We start from the raw sequence: 15,425 nt of genomic DNA on the forward strand, positions 1-15,425 counted from the left end.
TGTTTTTATAGCTGTCACATGCCTAATGTTTCTCAATACAGAAAGAAAATAATGAAAACGAATGAAAGCTAAAGAAATGAGATCAGAGGCAGACTTCATTACGCAAGTGTTATGCTCATGCTCAGAAGGAAATAGAAGCTCATTAGCCTTTTCTCAAGGCTTGTACCTTTTTTGTACTCCGCACTGTTGACACAAGCTAACTTAGCATAAAATGTAAATTTTGCAGACTGCCTCTTTTTCAGGTCACTACAAAGCAGTGACTTTTAAAGGTATTGAAGACGTCAGGCGAGTGAAAAGAAAAACCATGTCAGTCGGGGCGAAAGAAAAAAAAACCACGTCTGCCGGGGCGAATGCAAATAAAAACAAAGAAAAAAAAACGCCCGCGCTTAAGCCCGGGTGCGGCATGTGATGTGAAGCTTTCCGCATCATTAACGTGACCGCAGCTGTGCTACAGTGTTTCATAAAACATGCTTCCGATGTTCTACTTAAGAATTTTGCAATCGTGCACAAAAAGCATTATTTATTTATTTATTTATTTATTTATTTATTTATTTATTCATTTATTAAGTATTGAATTAATATTTTTATTATGTTATTCAATTATTCGTTAATGTTTATTCATTTACACCGGACGCGCAAAAAGTTTGGGATTGTTCCAAGTAGAAGTTTCAGCCGCAAGCAACTTCTTCATGAACAGACGTCACCTAGCTAGCATCAGTTCCTGGTACCGCTGCTATGACGACTAACAGCCGCAGAACCGAAGTAGTATATAATTGACAACACAGAAAACCGCACGCCTACTCGGTGGTTCCCGTAACGTGCAAAAGAGGTTAGTCAGAAAGACCCAGCATCATTACGGTCGCTCGGGAAGCCTGTTTGGCTTCCGCCACAGGCCGCTTTCTCGGCTCATCGCGGTCAATAAGGCAGCATTGCTTACTAGGAGTAAGAAAAATTGGTTCAATAGCTTAGTGGTTTCCACGCCACTGGGATCTTGTACGGCACACATAACCTATAGTACGTACCGATTACTTGCAGCTGGTCAGACTCTGCAGCCAGCTCCTTACTATGGCTAATATCACAGGTCAAAGTGTCCGCATGGTGGTCGTCCTTATCCCCGTCACCTATGGGAAGCTCACGTTGCTGCTGATTGAACACTTCCATCACAGGAGCAGCGACCTAACCAAAATTGTTATCTAATGAGCACCAAACCTTCCCTGAAATCATAAATAAGGAAAGTTGAAGTTATGAGCAAGGTACATATAGTATGATAGGAGGCGTGCGCCCGACTAGTGGAGCGCTGACCTTATCAAAGGCAGGATAAATGGCGTGTAATAATATTTTACGGCAATAAAATTTCGCGGGAATGTAGCGCAACAGTAATTACTTTTTGTGATTATTCAGCTAGTTTTCTAGGTGGGGCTGTGTTTCAACCCTTCAACCAAAAACTCCCAAGCATTTCCCCGAGGGTGAACATGGTTAAGTGCGAATACACGGGGTGATGCTATGAGGGGTATTTATTAATTCACACTATTATATTTATTAATCACACTATGGTGCCTTTATGGTGTAATGGTTCCTGGGAATCGCAATTTGATCACACGGGGGAGTTTACGTTAACTCACTGGCGAATGCCAACGGATTTTAACTTTACTCCCCCTCACGACCCGCTCTCGGCGGGAGACTGAGAGAGAAGGCGGGCGCGCGAGAGAGAGGGGTGCGCGCGCAGCTGCAGCGAGCGAAGAGAGCGGAGGAGCGAGCGAAGGGGGAGGGTGTATAAGGCGCGTTACTGACACCGATATCAGCGTCGCGTCCGTGGCTTATTCGGTAGAGCGTCGCGCTGCGGCCCGCCAAGTCCTCTTTCTTTTAAAGATAGAGAGAAGACTGCGGACGCCGCCGACGGCGGTGGATGGTTTGGGGTCGCTTATAAAGTGTATTCACACTTGATAAATTTTAAGGGAAATAATTGTACTGGTAATCACTTACTTATTTTCTGTAGTGTGTACAAGTACGCCATAGACGTATTGATCCCACCCTGCTACCCCACGAAAGCTTGACGTACCTAAAGTCTCCAAGATCGGAGGCAACTCACTTGATTTTGCTTTGCCTCCGTGATGTGCCTACCATTCACCAAGTGATGAGGTCGTGTGATGATGTCATTATGTGACTTCACGTGATGTGACGTCATGGCGACGTGGGCTGAAAGGCGATATGGCGACATGGCGACGTGAAAGAATTGTGGGCTGGGTTACAATTGCTTTTCTTTTTTCTTCATGACGTTGCTTCTTCCAAGTTTGTAGAATAGATAATCGCTAACGAAACAACTGAAAGCGGGCGCATAGTGTGCCACTATTTTCTCTTTTTCGTCCTCTTTTTTTCGTGCTGCTTGACATCAAATTAACACGAACACACTTTGCAGTTAAAGCTGATCTACAACCACGTCACCGCTTACTGGCTACAGCCGTAAGTGGCTGCGTAAGCGGCTACAGCCTAAAGCGACTTGGTACAAATACATACTTTTGTAAAATCTCACCTCTCCAGTTGTGCGGAATGAATGCTTTCATTTGCTGTTCCTAGAAATGTGGCATCATTGTGTCGAGCAGGGTCGCCTTGTAGGGGCGAAGCTCCTTAAGCCGTGGGTCGTGCGTCCGTGATGTATGTAGTAGTTGTAGTAGTCGTAGTAGTCGTCATAGTAGTAATAAGTAGTCACCTCCACGGTCGGACCAGAGGAACAGCACGCGCGCATTCTTTTGAATTGAGGAGGAAGCCCACACATGTTAAATATAATTAAAAATTGGCAGATCCTACATACAGAGCGAATCAATGTTATGCGAAGCACGAATGAGGAAGGTTGATATGCCACTTTCAAATCACCACAACGTTACGAGGTGGAGCTAAATTACGCCGTACACGACTTTCGTGCCATGATTATCATGTTTGGTGTGTTGTTTACCGTCGTCATCTATTCACGATACGTGATACCGAATTTGGTATATGTGGAGCGAGCGAAACGGCCGCGAGCACGGTATGAGTGTGGTATGTTGTCATGTTCTTACATGACACGCACGTCGTGATTATCATGTTTGGATATGTCATTTAACTATGTCGTCTGTACGCGTCACGTAATACCGAATTAGGTATATGTGAAGCTAGTAAAATGGCCGCGAGAGCATCATGAGCGCAGCATGTAGTTGTTACATGACACGCATCTCATGTTTATCATGTTTGCACCAGTCTCATACCTTCGTCGTCTATTCACGTCCCGTAATACCAAATTTTGTAGCCGCCAGCGCATAATGAGTGTGGCATGTAGTCATGCTGTTACATGGCACGCATCTAATGATTATCATGTTTGCATCCGTCAGATACCTTCGTCATCCATTCACGTACCGTATTACCAAATTTGGTATATGTGACGCTAGCGAAATGGCCGAGAGCGCATAATGAGCGTGGCATGTAGTCATGTGGTTACATGAAAAGCATGTCATGATTTTGATGTTAGAGTCATTCGCTTGTGTTCACTATGCAATCATGTCATACCATACCAGTTTTGCAACGTGTAATGCGAATGAAACTAGCGCAAGAGCAGCAAGACCATGACATATAAATCACGACATTCATGACATACATGTCACAATTTTCATATTATGAGAAGACATATGCCTGTCATATAGTCATGTTATGCCATACCAAATTTGGTATCGATACCATTGTCCAAATGGCCAGGAGAGCTAAAAGTCGTAGGTGGCTAGATAGATAGATAGATAGATAGATAGATAGATAGATAGATAGATAGATAGATAGATAGATAGATAGATAGATAGATAGATAGATAGATAGATAGATAGATAGATAGATAGATAGATAGATAGATAGATAGATAGATAGATAGATAGATAGATAGATAGATAGGTGCGCTCAAAGTCACCGAAGTTCGCTAAAAAATGCTTCCCATTTAAAAGGCAGTTCTTTCTGATCAAATTACCTACATAAAAAAGTACGGGTGTCTTAATCTCCAAAGAAATTTGCCTTAAATTCATAGCTTACTAAATAAAACTAGTATCAGATGTATGCACTTTGAGCACTATCTCACCAGAAAAGGTTGCCACGTTTAACTCGCTGGGCGCATCCTCCTTCGTTTTAGCGAGTGTTGGGCAGCAGTGCCATGAGCTAGCGGCGGTGAAAGGTGAGAACTAAATATATATACGAAGCGCAGGCCGTAAGAGTGTGCGCGCGTACCACTCCTCTATTTGGCCGTGCCACCTGTAGTTAAGTCAATGGAATGTACGCTGAATGACGGTACTTTTATATGGTGAATATATAATGAAAAGATGCGAGATGGCAGTACTTGGAGTGTTCACAAGATGGTTAGATGGATTATCGCACAGACGTACTCACGGACGGACGGAAACAAGAACGAACGTATGGACGGAAGCATGGACGGACTGATGAATGCTTAGTCCCACTCATCATCATACACTACGTGGATATGCTACGATTTTTTCATTGAGCGTGGCCGTTGGGACCAGGGTTGCAAGGCGACGCTGGCGGCTGCGTGAAATCGCTTTGAGCACTGGCCTCCTTGAAGCAGCTCACAACGATCGCCTTTTACGACGCGTCATTCAGGCAGTGTGTCCACAGGGGCGAGGTTACAATCTGCAGCGGCGTTAGGACGAAAAGAGTGGCTTCCCCATGATGTCAGGATGTGGAGAAGCATTTCTCTTAGTTTCCGCGACAACGTCCTCACATTGTGTCGTTTTGCTCTCTAACTTGCTCCGCGTATCCTTCTTTGTGCAATGGCTTTCTTGGCGCGGCATGGATTTCTTGACGCTACGCCGCGCCCTCTCTCTATGAAGAGATATGGCACGCGGCATCGAGTAGCCACGCGTCATTTCTCTTCAGGAGAGGGTGTGGTGCCGCATCAAAAAGCCACGCGCTGACGCGCTGCGATGGGCGCGTGTGGTCAGGCCTTTACACGCTGCGCCTACAAAGGTGCCACTGAAAGCCACGTAGCGGTGGACAACGGAAAAACAGGCGGCCTGATTTCACAGCGTGCGTGGCCGAATTGCGTGCGTGCAATTTTCTACTTGTACGGGTCCGAAATAACTACTGCTCCTTGTACAGCGTGCACAAAAGAACATGATTTCATAACAGGAGACATAAGTCTAATTTCACAGATGCAAACAGGGTGATGGTGCTACCGTACGCATCAAGTGTTTTTCACATGACGAGCATCAACACGCTTCCTACAAAGTGGCGCTCATAAAAAAAAATACGCGACATCCTTTTTAACGCCCTCAACTATTGCGGCCTAATTTCTTGAAGCATGAACCATAATTTTTATGGACACAGCTAGGTTTGTTTGCCGTTTATTTTTATAGCAAACTTCGGAGAGGGGTTGTCACGCCAGTGAATATTTTGTGAGAAATAGCACGTATAAGAGTATGGGAATAGTTGCGTCAGTTCTGGTTATTGTATAGTTTATTCTTTCACTGTTCAGGAAACGCTGGCTGCAAATCGAGGTCTTTTCCGTTGGTCCCAAGAGCTATCATCCTTTTTTTAAAATACATTAGGTTACAGCAATGTTGAAAAAACAAGCAATCAGTTAGGAGTACATATTTGCAGTATTCACAGTTTGAAAAGAAATTCGAAGAGTGGTCATGAATATTTAAAGGTAAACGTATTAGACAGAGCTCTGTCTGACTGAGTAAACTTACACGAATAAACGGACTCTCCAGCCTAGTTTGTTCTCACTTTTTAATGCTAAAAATTAGACACTAAACATGACTCTAGAGTTCGTTTTAATTTGGCCATAAATGTAGCTTGTAAACTACGTGCTTCCCTGCAATCATATTGAAAGGAGCTGGAATATCACCATGAAGCTATATGAACATATATTCTGAGCATTTTCATGCAAAAGAGAAAAGAAACAAGCAGTAGTTTGCAGCGCTACGAAGAATAAAATGAAAAAGAACTTGGATATTTCAGAATCGATGCCACGCATTACAAGGCTTGTGTAAAGTGAATGCACACAAATGAAACGGTTCAGAGCTACATGCTCGAGTGCTTTGCGAAACCATGTCGCTATGCTTCAAGGCATTTAAAGCGAGGTTGTATGTTTGGTACTAAGCCGTCGATTCTCTCAGGTGCCAGGTTGTACAGCTAACATGCAGGTAGGTGAGGCTAGTGCACAGTGAACATTTTGCCCCGATGAACACATGTCAGTGCCATCGATGCGGCCAATCGCGTGTACCACGTTTGGTTTAGTCGGTGTCTTTTCTGGTGATGCTTCATGTGCTTTTTAACATGCAATATTTTTTTTAAAACTTCCAAGCGCAATGACATCTTTATAGCTTCATTGCAAATTGTCTGCCTTTGTGCCTCAAATCATCCGTTTTTTAGTACAACTAAAGTTTCTTCATTCATTCATTTAAAAGGAGGCATCGCGTCTCACCCGTAACAACAACCTCTTGTCCATTGTAGTTTCCTAAATCAGGAAAAAGCGACTAACTGAAAACGTGGTCGCGTTCACAAGCACGGATAAACAGAAGCACCCTGATTCTTCAAAGGAGGAGGAAGAAGACGACGAAGTTGAGTGTGCAGCTAACCCTACCCTCGGTCTTCTATTTTTTCTTGTTTTGTGTTATTTTCCGTCGTTCTCGCGAAGACGTCTGTGGCATCAAGATTTTTCCCTTACCTGGCCCATTCCGAGAAGACGTGACCGGAAGAAGGGTCCGATTTCGGGACTTTGGTCATTGCTCATCCCAACACGCCAGCGAAACTACCAGACCAACGAGCGGGCGAACGTATCTGTGGTGACACCAATGAACCTACAACCGATGACGACGCATCCACAATAGTGGTACTCGACGAGAAGGTAGACGACTGGTCGGACATGAAGGACGACAACTTCAAGATGATAAGCCACCGCAAAAGCAGGACTGTGGGTATTCCGGAGATTATATCAGCTGTAGAGAGCGAAAAAGACTTAAGACAGATGAACCCTATTGCTTTACATTCTGCGGTAACATCAGTCATTGACCCTGAGCCAGTTCGGAGTTATTTCACAGCTCAAGGTTCGCAACTGCTTGACGTGGTCACTGAAGATCAATTAAATGCGCTGTTCAGGTGTGGCAAGCTATGTGGTGTAGAAGTTAGTGCTCGTCTTCCTAATGCCTACCTGCGAAACATCTGCTTGATCAGGGGTGTTCCGGAGTGGTACACAGAGGCAGATCTTCTCGGATACATAAAACCCCAAGGCGTGATTCACGTCAGCAAGATTGTTAGAAGAGAAGTTTCTTCTACAAATGAGTGGAAAGTTAGACCCACGGACGTGGTGGTACTTGCGTTTACTCCAAACACCGAGCAACCTCAGACTATTAACCTTGACTTCACTCGACATGAAACCGCTGAATACAGGAGCCACCACCAAGATGCATTAAATGCCAACGTTTTGGTCACGTGGAGAAATTCTGCAAAGGAGAGCTGCGATGCAAACGCTGTGGAGGTCCACATGGCTTCAAAACTTGCAAGACAGACTTAAAATGCGCAAACTGCAGTAGTGACCATCCCGCCAGTTATAGTGGATGCCCATTCCGAGTGAGTGCACTGCATAGACGAAAAGCCTTTCTCACGGGGCCTAAACCAACAAAACAAACTACTGTCTGGTCGGTTGCTCAATCACCTGAGAATTTTCCTCCATTGGTGAAAGAAAGAATATCAACTAGTCCAAAGAATGTATGCGAGGTGCAATCGTAAGAATGCTTCCTGAAAGCAGCAGGCAATGCGAGTCAAGCAAAACAAGGAGCCAAGCCAACTGAGTCTATTCAGAACATTTATACACAAGCTACCTATGCCAGAGTACTGAGACAATGATTTTAGGAAAAGACAAAGGGACATGGGGAAAATATCCACGACACTGCGGAGATTGTCCGTGTTTTCTTTGTCACTCTACGTTCTCACCTAGCGACAATGCCACCAGGTACTGCGAAGACTATCTGCAGGCCGTCCTGGCTCTAGAATCAGTGCTGCTTCGTTGTTTCAGGCACAACCAGCAGTAGGATGCCGAAGGCCAAGCCTGAGTGCACGTTAAATCACCGAAAAAGGCCTTTCATAATGCAATGGAATTGTGCCGGTATTGTTTCTCGCATGAATGAACTACACCTGTTTTTGAGAGAATATCAAATTCTGATCTTGGCTCTGTCGGAGGCCGGATTACTGAGGCAAAGATAAATCACTGCACACGTCACTCACAAGAACCCCACCATAACGACTTTCCCAAAAGGAAGCGCCACTGTGTATATACAAAGAGAGATACCACACGTAGCACTCAATGAGGCGGACTTGTGCACAGATGTTATAAAAGTTTGTACAATCAGGGCACAGATAGAAAACCATAAAGTCAGCATTGCATCGGTGTATGCGTCTCCTCACAAAAAAAATTTCCATCGAAAAGTTTTTGGAAGACCTGTATCTTCGTTGCCCAGCTACACGCATAATTTGAGGGGATTTCAATGCGCATCACACGTCTTGGGGGTGGGACAAGAGTTCGGATGAACGTGGACGTTGTCTGGGAAAGGCTATTGATAAGCTAGACTTATGCATTGCGAACGATGGCAATGTAACATTCTTTAGGCCCCCAGCTTGCACAAGTATTATTGGCTTGACGTTGCATTCAAGTGACGTTCAACTCACGTGTTGCACAGCTCCGGACAGAATGGGAAGTGATAAATTCCCTATATTGATCAATGTTGCTGGCTACTATTTGACGGTAGCTAAATCCTGCAAAGTAAGTGATTGGGACCGCTACCGAAAGCATATAGATCACCGATCAGGGGATATGTTTCAGGATATGCTGGTGAGCAAAGCGGCTGCAACCACTATACCTAAGCTACTTGCACATTTTCCTGCCCCAGACTTAAAGCTCCGTAATTTGTGTACGGCCAGAAGAAGGCCAGAAAAAACGCTTATGCGAAGAGGTGGTGAACCTGCTAGCAAAACTAAGTTCAACAGACTTAATGCAGCAATACGTCGATACAGCAAAAAACAACAACGTTTGTGAGAGTTTAAGTGTATATATACTCCATGGCACTGTCAAGTATATGGCGAGTAGTAAACAGGGTTGGAAGCACGCCCGAGCTTTTGAGACCGTTTATTGCCCTCGCGTTATTCTAGGATACATCAGTGCCGCCTCTCGCCGAAGAGATTGCTGTCGTGTATGTTATTGGAAGAGAAAGTGAACCACCTTACCCATTTTCGCCTCATTCTACATCGGCCATCGACGCACCTTTCACGCTGCGAGAACTTACGTCAGCCATAAGTTGTTTCCGTCGACGCTGTGCTCTTGGACCTGACGGAATTACAAACCAGATGATCTCAAATTTGTCTGCAGAATTGAAAAGCAGGCTTCCGATGCATTTCAATTACATTTGGGTATAGGGAAACATTCCTCAAGCCTGGAAAATGGGCTTGGTCGTGCCAGTGCTGAAGCCAGGTAAAGACAGAACAGAACTGGCATCATACAGACCAGTATCACTAACTTCGTGCGTAGCGAAGCTTATGGAGAAGCTGGCCTGTGTTCGGCTGACATGGTGGATGGAGAATCACTAGGCCCTTCCAGCATGTATGACTAGATTTCGGCAACGGTTGAGTGCACAGGACAACATCTTGGACTTGGTGAGTCACATAGAACACCAACGAGCATACGGCTTTTCAACTCTGGCAATATTCCTGGACGTTTCGAAAGCATACGACTACGTGTTCCAAGGTGCGATAATTTGTGGTCTTGCATTTATGGGAATAACGGGGCACCTTTTACGCTTTGTTCAGGCGTTTCTTAGTGATCGCTCGATGCAGGTGAAGTTAGGGACAGTGCTCAGTAGCTCAAGAAAAATCACCAGAGGAGTGCCACAGGGCAGTGTCCTGTCTCCAATGTTGTTTAATGTGGCCATGGCTGGTTTACCTAATGCCCTCAAGATTGTGAGCAAGGCAGTACAAACATCAATTTATGCCGACGACATATGCATCTGGCTGTCTGGATATCAGCATAAGTATGCTGGTCTCGCAGCTCGCATTTGACGGGTCAAAGCGTCCGCTATCCAGCCAGTTAACGGTCGAACACTCGTGAACATATAAACAAAAGTAACTTTAATTAACAGGAATTGGGGTCACATTTCAACAAACATTCACAAGCACTCAGTAAGTCCCTCGTAAAAAGGCGGTGCTGTTGCTCGGGATGGTAGGGTGAGTCTGCCCGCCGCTTGGCATTTCTTCCGTCGACGACCGGTGTTTTCACTCTCTCCGTGAGCCGACAGAGAAGATGACAAATGACGCTCTGAAGGTCGTTTGCGGCGCCCGTTTAAAGTGGCCATAACAAAGAAAAAAGGATTTTCAGAACGTAGAAGTAGCCCCTATTAGGGGCTTAAGCGTCCCCCCGACTTCCTTTGGCGGCACTTGAAAGGCAAACACGGCTCCTGGCCGCTCTCTTCGAGAGGGGACGGCACACTCCCCGTCTGGTGTCTGCTTGTTAGACGCCACAGTTTGTTGATGGCGAAAACAAGGGCACCACTTCCGATATCGGTCAGCAGAGTTTCCTTATTGCGCCATTCCTTGCAATCTTCACCTCCACCTGCGCACCATTCCGTCCGCACTGGGCAGGCTTTGGGTGACAACGCCGATGGGCCAATCGTTGCGATTTGCTTCTTTGTCCCTGATGAGCACGACGTCGCCTTCTTTTATATCCTTTTTCCTCACTTGCCATTTTCAACGTTCCTGCAGAGTAGCGAGATACGTTGAACGCCAGCGTTTCCAGAATTGGTTAGCCATGTTCTTGACTTGATGCCAGTGTCGCTTGTACAGATTAGTTGTATCTATTTCTCCAGTTGTTGGGGATGAGCATCCTTTCTTGTGTGTCAGTAGCGTCGCCGGAGTGAGGATAGTGGGATCTTCGGGGTCTGAGGAAATCGGAGTTATAGGTCTGGCATTCATGATGGCTGTGACTTCTGCCAGGAAGGTGGCAAGAATGTCGTGAGTAAGCCGTTGATGGCGTGATTGCATAAGCATGGAATCAAGAATACGGCGTGCTATACCGATCATCCTCCCCAAGCGCCGCCCATGTGGGACGCGTGCAGTGGATTGAATATCCACTTACAGCTGGTGTTCGCTAGGAACCTGCCAAATTGTGAGCTATTGAAGCTCTCAGCGCCAATTCCAAGTTCCCTGCATGCACCGACAAAATTCGTCCCGCAGTCGGAGCGTACAAGCTTCACAGGTCCTCTTACTGACATGAACCTTCGAAAAGCATTTATGAAGCTCGACGTGTCCATTGATTCGATGAGTTCAATGTGCACTGCGCGAATGCTTATTAAGCACGTGAACATTACTGCCCAGCGCTTGCTGTTGGCAATACCACCTCTCGTTCGGCGGGAGGTAATCAACCAAGGGCCAAAAACATCGATTCCCACGTTTGTAAAAGGGGGCTCCGTGCTGATTCGGTCGGCCGAAAGATCAGCCATCTTCTGATCGTGAAGGCGTCCTCGTAGCTTCTTGCACGAAATACAGGCCTCCAACTCAGAGGAGATGCACCTTTTGCCTCCAACAATCCAATATCCAGCAGCTCTCACAGCTCCCTCCGTGATGTGTCGACCTTGATGTTGCACACAGCCATGGTGGTGGCGCACTAGGAGTTTCGCGACATGGTCTCGGCCAGGTATTATTAAAGGGTTTTTCTCTTCTTCTGGAAGGTCACCTTTGTTCAAGCGGCCACCGACACGGATTAGCCCCTGGGAATCCAAAATTGGATCAAGCTTTCGAAGCGAGCTTGTCTTATGAACTTGCTCTCCTTTCTGGATACAACGCAGCTCTTCTGAGAATACGTCCTGCTGCACAGAGTGAATAATGATGACCTTGGCTCAATAGAGCAGATCCACGAGATCCATTTCTTCTGGTGGCGAACTCTTGGCGCGACGGGCAACCCGGATTATGCCAGCCACAGCTCGTGTGAGTGAGCTCCAGCTTGAAAACTTGCTGAATCGTTCAGCTCCTAGTTGCTGTCGCTGGTTGGTTTTCGTCACGAAGGTGCGGACCTCAGGGCCTACCTCTTCGTCTTCATTAGGGTCTATAAGCTTGAAACATGATGATGATGCTTCCCCTTGAGGTTGAGAGAGAAAGTCGGGTCCTGAAAACCAGTTCGTCTTCTCGAGCTGCGCTGCTGGAATTGGTCTGGTGGCGTGGTCTGCTGGATTTTCTTCCGTACACACGTACTTCCACTGACCCGGTCGTGTGCTGGCACGTATGCGCTGAACTCTGTTAGCTACGTACACATAGAATCTTCGCGTTTTATTGTGTATGTATCCCAGAACTACCTTGCTGTCTGTGTAAAATGTGACAGAACTCGGCTGGAAGTCTAACTCCCGTAGTATGGTATCGGCCATTTCTGCAGCAAGGACCACTGCACACAACTCCAGCCTTGGGATTGTGTGGTCTGGTTTCGGCGTGAGCTTCGCCTTTTTACTATGCTGGTCTCGCAGCTCGCATTTGACGGGTCAAAGCGTCCGCTATCCAGCCAGTTAACGGTCGAACACTCGTGAACATTTAAACAACAGTAACTTTAATTAACAGAAATTGGGGTCACATTTCGACAAACATTCACAAGCACTCAGTAAGTCCCCCGTAATAAGGCGGTGCTGTTGCTCGGGCTGGTAGGGTGAGTCTGCCCGCCGCTTGGCATTTCTTCTTCCGTCGACGACCGGTGTTTTCACTCTCTCCATGAGCCGACAGAGAAGATGACAAATGACGCTCTAAAGGTCGTTTTCGGCGCCCGTTTAAAGTGGCCATAACAAAGGAAAAAGGATTTTCAGAACGTAGAAGTAGCCCCTATTAGGGGCTTAAGCGTCCCCCCGACTTCCTTTGGCGGCACTTGAAAGGCAAACACGGCTCCTGGCCGCTCTCTTCGAGAGGGGACGGCACAATAAGCGATCGGAAATGATTGGTCAAAGAGTTCTACTCTCCGCACAAACCTTTCTTGAATCTATTGGACTAACAATATCCGCCGAAAACTCTCAACTCATGCTATTTCCAGGTATGCAAAGACGAGAAACAAGGATGAAAATATTACTTCCTGATGCATCAAATAAACAAGTACATTAGATTCCTTTGAGCCACATTGGACACCAGGATGAATTGGCGACGGGCAGTAGACAAGACAGTGTCAGCGCTGTCACCCGTGTAAACGTTCTTCAAAGGATCGCATGAACAAGGTGGGGGAGTCCCCCAACATCAATGATAAAATTACATGAGGCTGTAATTGTCAATCGCGTGCTTTTCCAATCGCCTCTGATCGCTCCGAGTGAGTCACAGTACGATCGGCTAAAAACACTTCATCGTAAAGGCCTCAGAGTTACTTTGGGAGTGCCAAAGTTTGCAGAGAGCGTAAAGGTGCTTCTTGAAGCTCGTCTTCCACCGTTACGTCTTCTAGCCTCTCAACGACTGCTGACACAGCTTTGCCGACTTGGCGAATCAAGCCCAGGACGAGCACTACTCAGTCACCTTCGGCGACGCACGGAATCGCGAGCTTTCGAGGCCCTCAACACCCTTCCCTATCTTATCATCGATTTCCCCAAACAAAGACGGCTTCGACAAGACCTACCTTGGTCACATGAGGATGTTTACTGTCAGGTGACGATTCCACGGATGCACAGCAAGCGTTCCACACCCACAGCAGAAGTACGTTCTTTAGTACTTGAATATATTGAAGAAAAGTACGCCGATCATTTGAAAGTTTTCACCGATGGATCAGTCGACATAATGCGCGGAGCAAGCGCTGCAGCATTTTTGATCCCGTCTCTAAAAGCGTTCTTGGCAGCGCGACTAGAGTGCGTTGTTTCATCGACAGCATGGAAAGCGTGGCAATTCAGGCAGCCCTGCAGAAACTGGAGTTTTGTAGAGAGCAACAAGTCGTGCTGTTTTCGGACAGTAAGCCCGCTTTGCACCGGCTAAAACATGGATTGCTTTTGGATCGATGCACTCAAAGATCACTGAGAATCCTTAAAGAGCTGCATGGCATTGGTATAAACATTAAGTTTTAATGGATTCCATCACATGTGAGTATAGCGGGAAATGAGGCCGCTGACCGACCTCCCCGGAGTGCTCTGGAGCTTACAATAACGAAGAAGGCTCCTAAAGACAATCCGCGTATCTTACGAGAAACTGTCAATAAGCATTTTCACTCATTATGGCTGATGCCTCACCAGCCATGTGTGACACAAGGGCTATCAAGAGAACAGGCCTGCTCGATTCATCGCATCCGAACGGGATCAGCGCGTACACCAGCATGGCTCCACAAGATCAGACTCTCCACGACACCCTCGTGCCTGAAGCGCAAGGAAAACGGTGATATAGAACACTATTTGCTTAAATGTCGTGAACATAAGAAGGAATGGCAAGGTTTATTTGAGGAACTGCAACAGTTAGGCTCGCCATGTGACAGCGTGACTGATATTGTGTTTCCGAGTGGTTCCTCGATCTTCAGGAAACAGGTGTCACGACTTCTCTTGAAATTTTTATTGCTACAAAGCTCACATGTGACTGGTGATGAGTGACAATTATGTTCGGGGTATGGTGCAGCGAAATGGAGTAGCGGCACGGTGCTGCACGTGGATTAGCACAAAGGCCGCCGTGCATAGCGCGAAGTAAAATCGTGCATAGCGCGATTTTACTTCGCGCTATGCACGATTTACTTCGCGATTTACTTCGCGCTATGCACGATTTACTTCGCGCTATGCACGATTTTTATTTTAAAAGCCTGCTCGTGCTTAGTTAAAAAAGCAAAGGACATTAGCTACAATTAGCAAACAGGAAACCGGGTGGGGCGATTGCCTGCAAAATATGCAAGGCTAGATGCGCCGGCTACCTACAACATCCTTAACCTTAACCTTGATTCTTTAAACACAGCCGTAAACAATGCGCTTTTGCTCACTTTATACGTCGACCAGCGACAATCCACCGTCGCCGTCACTCATGAAGAAGCGCCGAAAAGTTGTAGAAGTGCGTTCTTTGCGTTCTTGGCGAGATATAGGGTTGATGGTCCTCCTCCTCGGGGCGGGTCCCTTGGCGTGCCCTGGCCACTAGTTCTCGAGGTGAGCATTAGCGCATTTGCTGCACTTCTTTTCTCAACGTCGGGAGCTGAGTGAGTGCACATCTGCACGCATTCATCATGAACACCTTGGAATCGAAGGCAGCGGCGTGGAGAGCTTGCAGTGTGGTTGCGATGCGAGCCCGCCGCCAAGACCCCTCATTGAGAGCTCGCAATACTGAAGATGCCAGAGTAGGCATCAATTACAAGGCAGCACGAGCATTTATACGGAGGCGGAGAGAGCGGCTATAGAGTTCGTGCAGCCGAAGCTAAGCGGGCTCGTCCACAAGTTGATCGC

The 15,425-nt window shown here is 46.5% G+C and overlaps 1 protein-coding gene across 1 annotated transcript; it reads right to left on the reverse strand.

Annotated features, from left to right (window-relative positions):
- Nucleotides 1-11,906: 11,906 nt before the first annotated feature.
- LOC142802802 (uncharacterized) lies at nt 11,907-12,428 on the reverse strand. Its single transcript, XM_075887849.1, has one exon. It carries the CDS (start codon nt 12,426-12,428, stop codon nt 11,907-11,909), a length of 522 nt encoding a protein of 173 aa, XP_075743964.1.
- Nucleotides 12,429-15,425: the final 2,997 nt, after the last annotated feature.

The sequence above is a fragment of the Rhipicephalus microplus genome, chromosome 3, assembly GCF_043290135.1.
Source record: "Rhipicephalus microplus isolate Deutch F79 chromosome 3, USDA_Rmic, whole genome shotgun sequence".
In the NCBI taxonomy this organism is placed as follows: Eukaryota; Metazoa; Arthropoda; class Arachnida; order Ixodida; family Ixodidae; genus Rhipicephalus; species Rhipicephalus microplus.